General features: G+C 39.4%; 1 protein-coding gene across 7 annotated transcripts in view; it reads right to left on the bottom strand.

The window, feature by feature from the left end:
- Positions 1 to 557: 557 nt before the first annotated feature.
- The window catches only part of SYT11 (synaptotagmin 11), a 45,395-nt gene continuing 29,106 nt past the window's right edge, over positions 558 to 16,846 (bottom strand). For 6 of the 7 annotated variants that reach the window (XM_077841474.1, XM_077841477.1, XM_077841478.1 and 3 more), the window contains 2 exons: positions 8,402 to 8,525; positions 558 to 3,652 (listed from right to left, as the gene is read on the bottom strand). In XM_077841474.1, coding sequence (XP_077697600.1) covers positions 3,342 to 3,652; positions 8,402 to 8,525 — 435 coding nt within the window. In that variant the 3' untranslated portion in view covers positions 558 to 3,341. The remainder of the gene's footprint in view (positions 3,653 to 8,401; positions 8,526 to 16,846) is intronic. The other variant, XM_077841475.1, reaches the window with a different exon arrangement.

Here is a 16,846-nt window from a genome sequence, read left to right on the forward strand (position 1 = left end):
GCTACCATGCACTAAAAAATTCTCTGGTACACGCTGACCTCCTCCTGGTTCAAAGCGACCAGCTCTTAGATGCAAGTATGTAAGAGCTTAGTGTCAGGGCTAGTATTCTAGGAACACTCCTAAAAGACAGACTGAACTAATTAATAGCGGCTGTGCACTGTCAACAAAAGGAGCCTGCATCAGGACTGCAAACTCTCACGAGTGGTTTTTCTCTGCTTAGTAGCATCATCTCTGTCTTGCTTGGGTTCCACTCCGAACAGCTTTTGTTCATCCATGAGCTGATCTTGTCCAAACACTGGGCTGTGGTGGTGGTGATGGTGATAGTCATATGCAGTGAAGGGACAAGTAGATTTCATTAATTTGGTTTCTGCATTTGATGTTGCTCAGCTATTACTTTGATGTTTTTCTTGTACATGAGCTGCTGCTTCCTATAAAACAACAGCTTATGGCAGGAACACAAATTTTAGAAATTAATTCTTAAAAGTAGTTGGTGTAGTTATGTTTTAAATACATTTATATTCTTCTGATTTCTACAAACGGTCCACAGTCAGAAGCTATTTAAAGTGAATCAATCTTTATTCGCACACTCAACGTGCGTTAACAAATTCAACATACAAGATAGCATTACATATTGTAGATTAGCATACAGTATTATGCAGTTTCACACATTTCAAGTTAGTTTTTTTCGCTTTTCAACTTTTTTTACCACAAAGTTGTAACTGTCCAAGTTAATTTTACAACAGAAGACACAAGATAAAGAAAAAACACATCTGGGAGATGCCACCGTGAGGCAGCTGTCAGTAACTGTCAATTTTACACCAAAGAAAAATTATCTGCACATCTTCAGTTTTCCATTATTCTTGAGGAGTAATGGAGCTATTCACATCTGTCCAATAAGCCTAAGTTTAATTACCCTGAGCACTTTTCCTTGACAAGATGTTAGTCTTTCCTTTTTCAACTAAGGAATAGGAATAAGGAGATGATCTAGGCTTAAGTATACTTTTCACATTGAAGACAAAAAGGGAACCTCTTAGTTACTTTTGAATGGAATGTACACAAGTAATCATTTTTATAGTGGGGGAAGAATGTGGAAGGAATAGTGATAGATCCTAACCTTTAACAATCAGATTGCTCAGTGTAAAAACTCAGATTCAAATAGATCTACACCAGCTTCCAGATGAAAATCTGTTCTCCTGTTCATGGCTGAGTACCACTAATAGAGTAAGAGCTACAAAGGAATTAAGACAAAGATCAAAATCTACTGTAACCTCAAGCAGGAATCAAGATTGAGATGTCCTGATAAATCATATGGAGAAGCCCGCACTGTATTTACTTCACTGCAAGTCTTAGAAATATTGAGAGGACTTCAGTCTCAACATCACTGTTAGTCCTGGACCCATTAACAGCCACAGCTAAACTGAAACTTTCTTTCTCTTTAAGGGAGTTCCTACAAGCAACAAAAGCTGACAGTGGAAAGATTCAACTTTCCAAAGACAGCTTGTCAGAAAGTGCTGCTGAGAGATTAATGGGTGGTAAAACTTAGGTTGTTTGCCAACCGAGCAGCCGTTGCTCTATGTTATGGCTTGAGAGGAAACTGGAGGCTAAGACATGCTCAGTTATTCTACTTTCAATAGTAAGAACATTGTGAGGATCATGCTTTTCCAACAGGGCTCTAAAATTCAGTGGTCTCAAGTACTGTAAACAGATAAATGAATTTTTAAAAATTTACTTATGATACATTATTTACATTCCACAGGGCACAGAACAGTGGCTGCATGGAAGCAACAAAATGAATACTGAAAACTTGCACTCTTCTGTGTGCCTTTCTGCCCACTCAATTCTTCTTTGTTTTTAATGTGTAGTGTTTAAAAATAAACTCAGATCCCTGCAGAGGAGCTGTTTACTAGGTCTCTTGTTATAATTGTTTATGATCAGCTTGCCAATAATGTTTAAAATTAAAAATTGACTTGTTTATAGGAAGCCAAATCAGATTACTTTATCAAGATATCTTGTACAAAAGTTTAGACCAGTGTTTTTACAGTGAGATCTAGTGCAACTGCTTCCACCCTTTGTTTACCTTTACAGAACTTGGGTCCATGTCCTTCTGTACAAAGAAGTTGCTGACTATTCAGGCAAATGTTCTACAAAGTGCTACAAGTCACAGTTATCCACTAAAGTTTTTAAATTCCAAAGATGACAGTAAGCAAATTCTAATTCTTGGAAGCCAAAAACGTAAAGATAGTTCAGAATGCTTTGTACTTTCATTTGAGAGTTTAATTCATGTTTTGAGAAGACAGGTTTTTTTATTTTTCTCAATGTAAATTAAGTCTAATGCTTTGAATACTGGCTATTATAGAAACAAATCGTAAAGAAGTACATTTAATATAATCTCAAGTCAAATGTGGAGGAGGCTATATCATTAATTATTTGATTATATTCATTAAAAGCCTTTCTCCAGCATAAAGTTTCCTGTCTAATTTCAGATATGTCACTGTCAGTCTAGAAAAAGATGATGCTTAGGTAGAATTCAAAATCCTTTTAGAGAATTAGCCTCAGTCGCCCTAAAATGAATCTTACACATTTAGTTTATAATGTTCTGTATGGACCCTTTATTCATATACAGATTTGAATAAAATACAGTTTGTGCTCTGTGGGAATTCGGGATGCACCAAATATTTATCCTGAACCAAGTCCCATATGGCAAAAGCAAAGTGATCAGGTTGCTAATATTTCAATTTTAGATGTTTATACCTTCAAGCATGACTTTATAGCTCTATAGCAAATACATCACAAAGGGAAATATTCCAATACCAGGTTACAAGGCATTTTTCTTAAAAGGAGAGAGCTCTTCTTCCTTGTACGTCTTTGCACTATTGCTGAATTCTAAACTTTTATATATGAAAATGCAGTTAATGCTTCCAAATCAAAGGACTGAACAGCAAGAATCTATAGGCAGATGAACTAACAAGAAACTAGAGGTTAAACAGCAGAATTCAGAAACTTTGGGAGAAGCCTAATAAAGAGAGGGCAGTTGTGGTGAATACCAGCAAAGACAGTTCGGCACAAACACAACTTCCATAGTAACAGATAATATTAAAATCTGCAACTTGATATTGGTAAGTTACACTAATTTTAGTTTGTATTAGGCATGCAATAGCGTGATTACACTTACATATAGTTGTGGTATTTTTAAATTTAATGCTTTTTAAGAATTTTAGTGCCCTGCAAAATCACATCACTTGAGAACCAATCAGCTGCATCTTACGAAAGTTTAGTTCTATGACTAAAACAAGGTTTAAGTCTGTTCTATGAGCCAGCAGTCGCTGCTGCAGCAGCCTCTGCTAGTATTCGCTCAGGCTGTGCCATTTGGCAATCTGCTTTCTGGGGTTCTCGCACACCTCTCGCCAGTGTTCCACGCCACCAGTGGTGATGCTGTGTGCTCCCAAAATCAGCCGACCTACCACCTCATTTTTTGTGGTGCGGTCGAAGTCGATGACTAGAAATTCAATGCTGATGTCAGGAAGGAGATCCACAGGGATATCATAAATGAAGGATTCATTGAAGATGGGATTCAAAGTGCACTTCTTCACATGGGTCTTCTTTTTTGCTATGCGTTTTCTCCCATAATAAACGTTCACCTTAACATAGGGGTCTGCCAGAGAAAAGAGAAAAGCAAACCAATAACACAGCCTAATAATACTCTTTGGAATAGTACGTCTAAGAGGTCAAGAATGAATTAAAGGTTAGACATCACAGTGCCCCATAGCTCCCTACACCTTGGCTGCCCTCCCACTTATACCACTTCCATTAAAATCCAAACCATGACCGTGGAAATTAGAGACTCTGATCAGAAATAAAAGTTTATTGTCCCATAAATATCTGAGAAAGTTTGTTTAAATCCCTGGTTCCCTTACAGGTGAAGAACCAAAGCGATGAATAATTCCCCAAATGAAAAACTTTAAGAGATCTATACAGGGAGCAAAAATATACATAAAAAGAAAAGGAAGTTTGTGCCCTTTCAGGCCGCCTTTATACTGGGTAAAGAAGCAAAAAAAAGGTTTTGTTCTAACTTTCTGCTTCCCAATCTCCTCCCAATCAAAAACTGTTTTATTCTTTTGAGAGGAAAAAAATGCTCATCTTCCTTGTGTTACTGGCAGTCTCCATGGCGGACTGGAGAGTTAACTCACAGACTGACCTGACCCATGGCTGAACTTTAAAGACTGGTTAGGACGATATGTAAATAAACAGAACTTTGAAATGCAAGCCTGCATGGTTAGAGATAGAAGGGTAGAGTTTTGCTCAGGTCTTGTGATGTAAGCAAACAATTCTTGTCTATAGCTTTGATTCAGAGATCAAAAAAGGAGTATTAATATTTAGGAAGACACTTAAGTAAAATAGTATTATTGTCTATATGTCTCTCTGAAGGTTGTGGTAACCTGTATCTGAACTGTTCAATGGATAAATTACCCTATGCTAATTGCCATGATATTTGGGAGACGGAAAGTTGAGCCTATTGTTTTCTCAGGCCAAGAGGCTGCTGGAAATGTATAAAAACCCTGGGACACGATCCTTCTTCATCTCAGATCTGCTTTGGGTTTCAAGAAGGGGAAACCCTAAGCCATAAGAACTGAAATCCTCAATCACTGACTGGAGCCACCCTGAATATGGACATTGGTCTATAACTTATGGACTATTTCTAAAAGAACTTTTGGCAACTACAAACTCACCATCTCTGCTATGTATCTGGACCTCAAGAAATTGAACTCAAGTCTATATGTATATTGATCTTTCAACCAACTCTCTCTCTCTCTCTCTCTTTTCTTTAATAAATCTTAGTTTAGTTAATAAGAATTGGCTATAAGCATGTATTTTGGGTAAGATCTAAGTTGTTGTTTGACCTGGGTGTGTGGCTGATCCTTTGGGATTGGGAGAACCTTTTGTATGATGAAATAAGATTTTTCAGAATAATTCATCATATGTTTGACATGTGTGTCTGGATGGAGGCCTGCGGCTGGGTAGTTTAAGGGAACTGCATTGTTCGGCCTTCTGAGTAACCAGTGAGGTAATACAGAGGCTGTTTTGGGCTGGCTTGGTAAATCTAAATTCTGGAATATCCACCAACGTTTGGGGTTTGTCTGCCCCGTTTTTTTGCAGTTCACCCTGATTGAGTGACCTCAGCTGGCTCCCACGGGCAGCATTGTTACAACAGGGTACTGCAGTCCCAAGCTGGCAGGGAAAACGGGCTCAGAGGTAGTCTCAGCACATCAGGTGGCAGTCCCAAGGGTGTTTCTGTGACCCAACCCATCACACAGCTGATCAAGCAATCCAGATTGTTCTAACTACCGTGTCCACATTAACATAGGTCTTCAGTATCTATAGATTTTTATCAACAGTAATTTTTATTCAAATATTTAAAATAATTATTAGTGTTGAGCTTAGAACAGATGGATGCAGAACTACACTAGGAATACCCCATTTTGCTGATTCCTCATTTACAACTACTTTTTGAGAGCTGTAGGCCAGTTGGTAAGCCCTTTAATGTGCTTTGATGTGTATAGTGCTATTTTTTTAATTAGAATGTCATGCAGTAGTAAGTCAAGTACCTTTCTGTGACCACGGCCCTCTTAAGCCAACTGGGAAGCAATTATAGAAATTTCATGAGGTTGGTGTTTACATTCTAGTTCACCAAAAAATGTAATGTGAGGTCTCAAATGAAAGCCAGTGTCATTCTGGTATTAATATTGTTCTGAAACCTATTGTGACAAAGTTCCTGCTCTACCTTGGTGGGTCTTGTGCTTACTGGCGGATTTGCTTGCCTTGGAGCTTCACGGCAGCCCTCAGCTTGGCTGTTTTTCTGAACCCACGGTCCAAGTCAACTCCTCCTGTGTCTGACCAGGAGTTGGGAGGATTTGGGGGGAACCCATGCCCACCCTCTACTCTGGGTTCCAGCCCAGGGCCCTGTGGAATGCAGCTGTCTAGAGTGCCTCCTGGAACAGCTGTGCGACAGCTACAACTCCCTGGGCTACTTCCCCATGGCCTCCTCCCAACACCTTCTTTATCCTCACCATAGGACCTTCCTTCTGGTGTCTGATAATGCTTGTACACCTCAGTCCTCCAACAGTCCACTTTCTCACTCAGCTCCTAGTGCCTCTTGCTCCCAGCTCCTCACACGCACACCACAAACTGAAGTGAGCTCCTTTTTAAAACCCAGGTTTTAAAAATCAGGTGCCCTGATTAGCCTGCCTTAATTGATTCTAGCAGCTTCTTGATTGGCTGCAGGTGTTCTAATCAGCCTGTCTTAATTGTCTCCAGAAGGTTCCTGATTGTTCTGGAACCTTCCCTGTTACCTTACCCAGGGAAAAGGGACCTACTTAGCCTGGGGCTAATACATCTGCCTTCTATTACTCTCCTGTAGCCATCTGGCCTGACCCTGTCACAGTATGTACAGGCACTATAGAGACAATGTGGGTGCGGTGATTTTTTTAAGTTAAGAAGTTGGGCCAATAAAAGATTACCTCTCGTACCCCGTGTGTCTCATATCCTGGGGCCCACATTACTACAAAAACACTGAGTATACAGATACTATGTAAAGCATCATGCATATATACTGAAAAATATGTTTTTAAAGTTTGTATCTCAAAGTATTAGTCACCAGCAAAGGTGAAAAAGATGTTTTCCTCTGTCAGGATGTAAATTACGCATTGTAAACTGACACAATGGATGTCTATTAACTTGTAAAGAGTTGTGAAATCAAAACGGAAGTCGTGTCATTATTCTGGCTATGAGCTAAGACCATGAACATTGGGGGTATAACTAGGAAGCAAAGAAGACATTCCTTCATCCTTGACCTCAGAAGTAAACAAACAGCACAGTTTCATTAATAAAAATAGGATCTCAGCCAACGTTGGTTTAAATTGCTTAAGAGGATTCTAGGTGAGAGAAACTTCTTTAGACAGGAGGTTAACCTGGTAATTAAGTTTAGTCTCTAGAAAGTATATTATGATCTTCTTTTATATGCAACCATTTGTTTCCAATATTCTTACTCACTATCACTTGAATCTTTGATACTAAACTTACTCTTGTTTTCACTATACGTATAGCTAGCTAAGTGCTGTGATGTTAAGCAAAGTGCTGATCCCAAAGTGGAATTTTACAAGCTGGTATGGTCTGTTCCTTTGGGAATAGCAGACCTGGTAGTTCTGTGAGTAGCTAGTGTCAGGGGCTAGATATCACAGGGGAATGCTTCAAAGGGACTTGGGGACTGAGGTGGACATAGTGTTAAACTGCAAGGCAAAGTAAGGGCTGTCATAGCACTGAGAAGAGTGCTTGAGTAGCTAACAGGCTAGCAGTGTTAGGAGACTGACACCCAGTTAAGAACAAGCATAATTCCCTCATGCTGGTGGCATGGGGAAACAAGGTAATTCATAGCTCTAGGCACCCCGAGAACCATCACGCTTACAAAAGTCTAAATGTATTATATCTACAGTTACCTTTCTCTGCTAAACTTATCTAATCAAAGAATGGGATATTTGTTTGAAAAGATGTATTTTCCATAAAACCATGTTGACTGGCAATAATTATATTCCCATACTTTAATTCTTTATTTACTGAATCCTTTATTAGCTTTTCCATAATTTTGCCTGGAATTGATATCGGACTAACCAGCCTCTAATTACCTAGCATCATCCCACTTGCCCTCTTTTAATACTGGCACGATTTTAGCACTCACACCGTCTTCTAGATTCTTCAGTATTTCAAGATTTATTAAAAATTACCACCAACAGGCCAGAGATCTCCTCACTCAACTCTTTTAGGACCCTGGGTGCAAATTATCAAGGCCTGCTAACTTAAAAATGTTTATCCCTAGTAGAGGCGGTCTCCAATCCTCCTTGGACTGGAAAAAAAAAAAAGTTAACCCTCATGCAGTATGAAAACATCATCCTGCTTCTTTCCAAATACCAAACAGAAATATTTATTAAGCACTTCTGCCTTTTGTGCACCTCCATCTAGGACCCCCACCCCAACCCTCTGTCTTGTATTTTCGTCCCCAGCAAGCAGTTTGTTTTTTGTTCATACTGCAAGTAGAAGTGTGACACACACTAGGATGAAAATAAAGCAGTCCTCCTTTGTACTGACACACTCACAGCATGCCATGTTAAAAGTTGTTCTCTATAGTGCCTGTGTGGGGTAAATTTTTATTGTTGCACTGACTTCAAGGCATTAAATGGAAGAACAAACACTTCAGATCTAGTTGATGAGTTAACCAATAAACAACTGATCAGTAACTACAGTCTAAATTAACACTCCATTTCACAGCATTCCCTTTGTGTTTACAGGGAAGAACAAACTATGCATCAGGTGGAGTGCAGTAAACTATTAATAGGCTGGAGAAAATAGCTTCTACCTGAGAGGCCAGTGATATCCATTTTCGGTAAATGTCTAGCTTTCAGCACCACAACAGTCATTCTCTGCGCAACAGGCTGGTAAGACAGTGAGACTTGCAGCTCTCCTCTGCTAATGCATTTCTGTGGAAAAGAAGCAGATACAACTGGGAAGACCTGGGAAGTAATAAACAGGTAGGTGCCAGGAGGTCATGACCACAGTACCCTTCCCATATTGCTAGATGGGAGAGAGATTCCCAGGGGGTGTCTCACAATGGAAAAAATGAGGATCACTGCCTCAGAGGTTGGCTTGTGAAAAGAAAACAATGACCAGCTTAGGGACTATGAGGCTCCTGTTGGGAAAGCTTTCTCCTTATCTTGAAAGTACTGATGTTCAGCTAGAATTGGGGGGACGTGAACTCAGTATTTACAGTTACATCGGTGCCAGCCTTCCTTACCAGGAGGTACTGTAGAAAGAGAGAGGCAGGAACACTGCCTGCAGGAATTTCACAGATACAGCAATCCCAAGAGTTGAAACTACTGTTATGTGTTAGTTTTATACCAGACACACAAGGTGGGTGAGGTAATATTTTTTATTGGACAAACTTCTGTTGGTGAGACAAGCTTTTGAGCTTACACAGAGCTCTTCTTTGTGTCTCAGTTAAATACAAGGTGGAATAGACGGTTTAGCATAAATAGTTAAAACACATTTCAAGGGACCATTCAAGGTGAAATGGCCTGTTAATAGCCCTCTAGTCATTGGGGGGGGCGGCTTGTTAGTGCGTTATAGTGTTTCCTAGACCTGATGAACTGTGTATGCTCAAAAACTTGTGTCTCTCACCAACAGAAGTTGGCCCAATAAAAGATCCACCTTGTCTCTGTAATATTCTGGGACCAACACAGATACAACAACACTGTACAGTTTTATTCCAGAGGCAGTACTCGAAGCAGGGGTTATAACAACCCAGAAGATGTTGGTTCTGTACAGTACTATGTACAGTTATGATACAATGCACTATAACTGCAAAATGTGAAATCTAGCACCAAAGCCCTGAGTAATGGGTCAACTATTTGATTCAGAAGAAAAGTCAGTTTTTCTTGGGGATTATGCCACCCTTTTAACCACATCTATTCACCAAAATCAGCATTAACAATTAACAAACAAAAACATTAACAATTATATGAAGAAATAATGATATCTACTTCATTTAAAATTTCCATTTACCCCATGTTCTGACCCTGTATACTCTAGCAAGCCTACAACATCCTACAATTTTGAAAACTTGCTTTTACCATATTTCAGCTCAGAGCTAATGTGTCCCCCAAAAGCAGTTGGAGGAATTTCTGAATCCCAACAGAATGAGATTTTATATTATCAGTTGTAATTCCTACTTCCCAAATACCAGTTAGAAAGCTGCCTAATAATGGTGCCAGATTATAATAATGCCTTTTGCCATAGATCAACATTTTTTTATTTGTACAATTTTAATAGTTTTTGCCATACAAAACAATGTAAACACCTCTGGGAAGAAAACTATAAATATACATTCCGCAATATAATTGTTGCTTAGTAATTACATGTTACACCCTGAGTTTAATTCCCAATTTAGCCACAGGCTTTTGTTATGACCTTGGCCACTGTAACCTATCTTTATGTGCCTCTCTCCCTCATCTGTACAATGGAGATGATGATGATAATCCCTTTATTTTATCTATTCAGATTAATTCCTTGGGGCAGGGACTGTCTCTTACTATGTGCTTTCACAGGGACTAACACAATGGGGCCCTGATCTTAGCTGAAGGCGTCAGATACCATTGTAATATAAATACTAATGTGAAGGATATGCAGAATATAAGCATCAGGTAGGAATGTTTAATAGCCATGGAATAATTAACTTTAAATACAGAGTTCCATGTTACACATTCACTTCTGGAGCACTACAGTACTTCTCTTCTATCATTTTAAAATCTTGACCTTTAGTAGATTTGGAGTGCTTGTCCCAGTATGGGGGTGCTTTTATGATCCAACTATAGTTGGATGCTGGGGACAGTCCTTGTGCTGCAGAACTACTGATCCAGACTAAAGTTTGCAAAAGCACGTAAGTACCATTTTCAGCATTCACTTAGGAGCTAAGGCTTACTGACCTTCAATGAGACTTAGGGTCCTGAGACTCCTAAGTCATTGAGCACTTTTGAAAATTTTACTCCCAGTCCACGCCTCAAGGCTGAGAGAGTCTGGATAAGTGAACTGTGTTGAATAACACGTGCTATGTTGTCTTTGAAAATAGTAAGCTTAACAAGCTTAAAATAATGCAGGCTTCCAAGTGTTAGAAATGGATTTTGCTTTAGATACCCACAAAGTTAGCCTAAGCTTTTGCACTCTCAGTGAAAATGGATTTACAATTCGTGAGTGTGAAACTGATGCTATCTTTTACTGATATCCAACTAAGATACGGTGCCAGCAAACACAGCCCCATCATGAAAATATGAGATCCTGCTGCTTTGTCAGGTCTGTCTGGTTGGTGACCAAGTGGTGAAATATTTCCTTTAAATATTATTATTCAGATTTGTTGGCATTATTACTGCTAGGTATTTAAATAGGGAGGCTTCCACTATAATTTAAAAATTTTTGGTAGCATCTTTGTACATAAGGGTTCAAATTTATTTAATTTTAAGACCAATTAGCTTTCCAAAAGTTTCAGAGTAACAGCCGTGTTAGTTTGTATTCGCAAAAAGAAAAGGAGTACTTGTGGCACCTTAGAGACTAACCAATTTATTTGAGCATAAGCTTTCGTGAGCTACAGCTCACTTCATCGGATGCATACTGTGGAAACTGCAGAAGACATTATATACACAGAGACCATGAAACAATACCTCCTCCCACCCAGAGTGGGGTGGGAGGAGGTATTGTTTCATGGTCTCTGTGTATATAATGTCTTCTGCAGTTTCCACAGTATGCATCCGATGAAGTGAGGGGTGGAAGGAGGTATTGTTTCATGGTCTCTGTGTATATAATGTCTTCTGCAGTTTCCACAGTATGCATCCGATGAAGTGAGCTCTAGCTCACGAAAGCTTATGCTCAGATAAATTGGTTAGTCTCTAAGGTGCCACAAGTACTCCTTTTCTTTCCAAAAGTAAAGGTACCTGAGGCACAGAATTGTAGGGAAGGAGTAAATATATCAGTAGATTCTCAGCAAAGAGTAAAATGTTGTGGCTGTGGCTGCCAATTTTCACTCTTCTAATAGTCCAAAAGGTGACGGGAAGGAGTTTTAAGACCAATGAATATAATAAGTGAGATAAAAGTTAGCCACATCTGATTACTCCTTCAGCTTTCAAGAGCTCAGACGACGCATCAGTACTGCTGCTGTTGGCTTTTGATAAAACATATTGATCCATGTAACAAAGTAAGACCCCAGATTGAAGGCCTCTAAGGTTGCAAATAAAAAAGAAAATCCCAGAGGAAACTGTCAAATGCCTTTTCTGAGTCAAGGCTTAGAATGAGTGCATTTTTTTTGTCATAATATTCAAAAGTCACCTTACATTGTTGCCAGCTACCTGCTGATACCAAAAAATAGATTGATCTGTGTACCTAATTGTAGGCAGCAGGGAGCCAAGCTGTTGGTAAAGTTCTTTCTAAGGTTTTGCAAACGACATTAAGGAGGGAAATGGGCCAGTAAATGCCAGATTTTAATCTCTTTTAGGAAAGCTAATTGTAGCCTCAGTAAGAGTTTGTTAGGCTTTTTGTTAGCTTGAAGTAACAGTACATTTTGTGTAAATTGGGTGACAGCATTAGAAAAATTCGTATATCAGTTAATGGGAATTCCATTAGGAACTACAGCTTTACTGTCTTGTAGCTATATAATAGCTTCTTGGATTTTCAAAATGTCATACTCCAGACTTTCATATATTTGTTCTAGAAGAGTTATCTTCAGTATGAACTTTTTTGATGTCTGTAGGATTGTGTATCTCTTCAGGAATGCACAGCTCTCACTGAAAGTGTTCTTTGGTTATTAGTAATGTTACATAATGTGTATCCTTGATAAAGGTTATAATGGGGGCTATAATTTTTTTTTATTTAGACTGAATTTCTTATTAGTGATGCTTAGAAGTGACTCTCATGTTGGTATCTAAATAACTTAGGTTCTGTGGATACATACAGGGATCCTGATCAGTCATTTCTGGTTGACGTTAATTAATTACAAAAAGAAAATACAAACCAACTATATAAAACCTTAAAGTTCCTCTGTCTGACAAGTTGGGAGAGATGAACCCAATCCCAAATATGAGGGCAGAAACTGCCTTAAGCTTCTCTAAGTTAGAAGTCAGTGAATTTAAAAGGAATATCATTGGGAGAATCCAATCAAATAACTTGCTATACTACAGTACGAAAATGTTCTCAGATCAATGTTTGGACATTCCGTTGTACTCACTCCAGAATGCCTTAGGTTTTAGAATCCTGAGTTTCCGATCTGAATAATAGCACTCCAGTTCTGTTCCAGCAGGATTCTGTAAGGTTGCAGTGGTTACCAATGAGCTACATACAAAAGGTACTTCTCTTCCAAAAATGTTGTGGCTAGCCTTGTGATGAAGTCACAGTGATTATCATGTGTGCTTTATACTTTTATTAACAATTAATTTCCCCTGATTAAATGAATCCAATATGTTCAGAGACAATACATTTTAATTACATTCAAATGGGTCATTTCTATCATAAGACATTATCTCTGTCCTGGAGAAGAGTTTGTGAGGAAACTAACAAGACTGGACAGGGAGATGGGAATAGCAGACAGCAACAACTTGGATGAACAGGAAAAGAGTGGAGTGGTCGTGAGCAACAACAAAGCATGGAAGGTTTCAGAGTAACAGCCGTGTTAGTCTGTATTCGCAAAAAGAAAAGGAGTACTTGTGGCACCTTAGAGACTAACCAATTTATTTGAGCATGAGCTTTCGTGAGCTACAGCTCACTTCATCAGATACATACCGTGGAAACTGCAGCAGACTATATATATACACAGAGAATATGAAACAATACCTCCTCCCACCCCACTGTCCTGCTGGTAATAGCTTATCTAAAGTAATCGTCAGGTTAGGCCATTTCCAGCACAAATCCAGGTTTTCTCACCCTCCACCCCCCCACACAAATTCACTCTCCTGCTGGTGATAGCCCATCCAAGGTGACAACTCTTTACACAATGTGCATGATAATGAAGTTAGGCCATTTCCTGCACAAATCCAGGTTCTCTCACTCCCTCACCCCCCTCCAAAAACCCACCCCCATACACACACAGACTCACTCTCCTGCTGGTAATAGCTCGTCCAAACTGACCACTCTCCAAGTTTAAATCCAAGTTAAACCAGAACATCTGGGGGGGGGGGAGGAAAAAACAAGAGGAAATAGGCTACCTTGCATAATGACTTAGCCACTCCCAGTCTCTATTTAAGCCTAAATTAATAGTATCCAATTTGCAAATGAATTCCAAGCATGGAAGAAAATTTAGTGGTAGGGAGCAATAATGTTAAAATGAAATGATGTGGGAGGGGTTGTTTTAGAGTTTAAAATCTTTCATGCTAAGAGATCCTTTATAATTTTTGCTTGTTTGTTTGTTTACAGGCTGCACACAGAAGAAGAATTTAACCTTACAAATAAAAATGCAGCTACGTCTAGGATGAGACACAATAGCTCTTTAATAGAGAACCGCAAAAATTTACCACATTTTAGAGCAGGAAATTAAGAAGAGAATCCCATATCCAATTGAAACTAGAGCTGAGTAACAAAAATAGATCAACCACTAAAGGAAAAATCAGAATTGGAATGCAAGTACTGTCTCCTCATTATACTTCTAAATAGCCCCATTGGGTTTGCTTGCAGAGCCTATGAGGAGTAAACCAAAATGCTGGAATTTGCACATTTACATTTCAACTCATAAATTACAGAGGGGAAAACCATCTCATACTCAAAACTATTCAGCAGTTTCTGCTGTCTGAAAATTGCATTTAGTTTTGCAATGCTTCTAAGGAGTTTTTTTTAAAAGTCATGCACAGAAAATTTCAAGTAATACACTGGATAGACTGAATTTTGATTCATGTGATGCTCTCACTCCATACATCATTCATAAACATAGATCACAGCTTAATAGATAACACTTTATTAGCAGTAAGAGGGTGTAACTGGCTGTTTTCCACCAAAGCCTTTGAGGAAGATTTGGGACTGCAGTCTGCTGACATTATGTCTTGTCCTAGTTTCATCCTTTAATTCTCCACACTTATTTATTGCACACAATTCCAAGGTGCCCATTACTGTAGTATCTAGGAACAATTTACATAATTTAAGGAATAGAATACGATACTTAACCAGTTTCTTAAAGGAGACTTGATCCAAGAGAGAGCCATCCATGACACTAATTCTCAGTGGGAAGTCCACCTCACAGTCAGGAGACAATCTGCCAAACTGATGCAAACTGCCTAATACCCTAAAGGCAGCAAGACACAGGGTCTAACTGTTCTGGCAGCAGAGGCAGGGCTAGCCCACTGGGGGCCCTAAGCACAAATATTTTGGAGCCCCCTTGCCCCTCACCCATCTCTTGACAATACTAATTGTATTATTTCCACAAATCAAAGAATATACCTACCCAACACATACAAGTCCACATTAAATATAAGAATAGTATTTTGGGGCCCCCTTGAACTGCTGGACCCTAAGCAATTGCTTAGTCTCCTTATACCTAGTGCCACCACTGTCTGTCAGAATTAAATTCCAGACTACAGGGTCCAATACTAAATGCAGTGCTCTCCTGTGGACCAAATTCTGTTGCATTATCTGAGACCTCTGTGTCGCTCTGGCAACACACAGAGGCCAGGAAGGTGCAGCAACTCCCTCTAGTAGGGGGAGTTGCCAGCTAGTTCTTCCTATGCTAGTGCTGCAGTGGTATGACTGTACTGGAGGGAACAAGGTAAGAATACCATGGCACTCTGGCTACTCAGAGATGCCATAACAGACTAATGGGGCTATAGCCAGCAAGTATACTTTAGAATAGCCTCTTTCCATCCCACAGTGGATACTAGGCACAGCTGAAAATTCTAGCCCTGCAGTTTCAGATTTGCAGAGGAAGATTCAAACATCTTCATTAATCACAGCTGCCATGGCAGGATAAAGGAGGAAAAGGTATCTGATATGGTGGCTGGTTTTAAGACCTAAACTGTTTAAGGTTTTAAAGCCCAAGGCAACGTGTTGCATTGAGAAGTAAAATGGCAGACAATACAGAGCGCGGCGATCTGCTATATTCTGCACTAGTGCAAGTTTCTGGGTAGTCCTTAGGGATAGCCCCAAGTAGTGTGTTCAGTAATCTAGCCTGAAGCCAATAGTGAGGTGGATGACCATGTCTGCTTCTGAAAGGAATTAATCTCTTGGCCAGCAGAACATTAAAAAGACATATATAGGGACACTGCTGAAATGAATTTAATAAGATTTCAGACGTGTAAACAATCTTGAGAATTGGAGGACAAACCACCCTCAACTGGAGTGAGGTCACAGCTTCTGCCAGCCTCTCAAATACTTTCTCTTGCTAATAAGTGGTTAGTTTTCATTCTGGATCTTTGTTCAGCCAGACAACAGGATAGAGAAATAGCACTGAGTGCATGGCGCAAAGAAAAGAGAGTAGTAGCTTATTGATGGCACTGCAGCACATAGCATCTCGTATGAGATGTGGTTCTCCCTCTCAGGCAGAGGGGGTACTTGAAGCAGGGGTCTCCTACATTCCAGGGGAGTACCCTAACCACTGGAATAAAAGTTATCAGGGAAGTCTTCTTTCTATCCTCCCCACCTAACAGCTAGGCACCTACTGCCAAGAGAGGGTTTGCAGCTGAGAATCCCAAGCAGAGATAGGTACATATCTGCAGGTCTGCCTATATCTGAGACAGGATGGGGCTTAGCGCACACCTTTCTCATCAGCATCTCCCACTGGCTAACTTCCATGTCTGTCTGCCTAATGTGCTGGCTTTTGTGAATTGCAGTCTAAGGTGCCTAGCTCTCCCGATTCATTAAATAGGAACTCAGGCACCTAACTCAGTTGTTAATTGCAGTGATTTTCTAGGTGCCAAAAAGTTAGGCATGGTGACACTGAGCATCATCATGCCTAAACTCCTTTTGTGCATTCAGGCCCCAATGAGTTAAAGATAAAAAGAAATCAATACTAAACTACTTTCAATTTAGAAATGTACAAGAAAACAAATCAACGTGCATTAAACTTTCTTTATCCAAGTATGCGTTATTTCTAATTTTGCATGACAGGTACTAAATAAAAACGGAAAATAAAACATTAACCCATAATTAGAAAAGAGACATATATACACAGCAGCAAATTACAAGAGTCAACCAGCCTTTATAGCAGGGTGGATTTGATTTAAATCAAATTGATTTAAAGCATGATTTAAATCACTAGTCAGGAAGACTCGATTTAATCATGATT

The sequence above is a fragment of the Eretmochelys imbricata genome, chromosome 24 (assembly GCF_965152235.1).
Source record: "Eretmochelys imbricata isolate rEreImb1 chromosome 24, rEreImb1.hap1, whole genome shotgun sequence".
In the NCBI taxonomy this organism is placed as follows: Eukaryota; Metazoa; Chordata; order Testudines; family Cheloniidae; genus Eretmochelys; species Eretmochelys imbricata.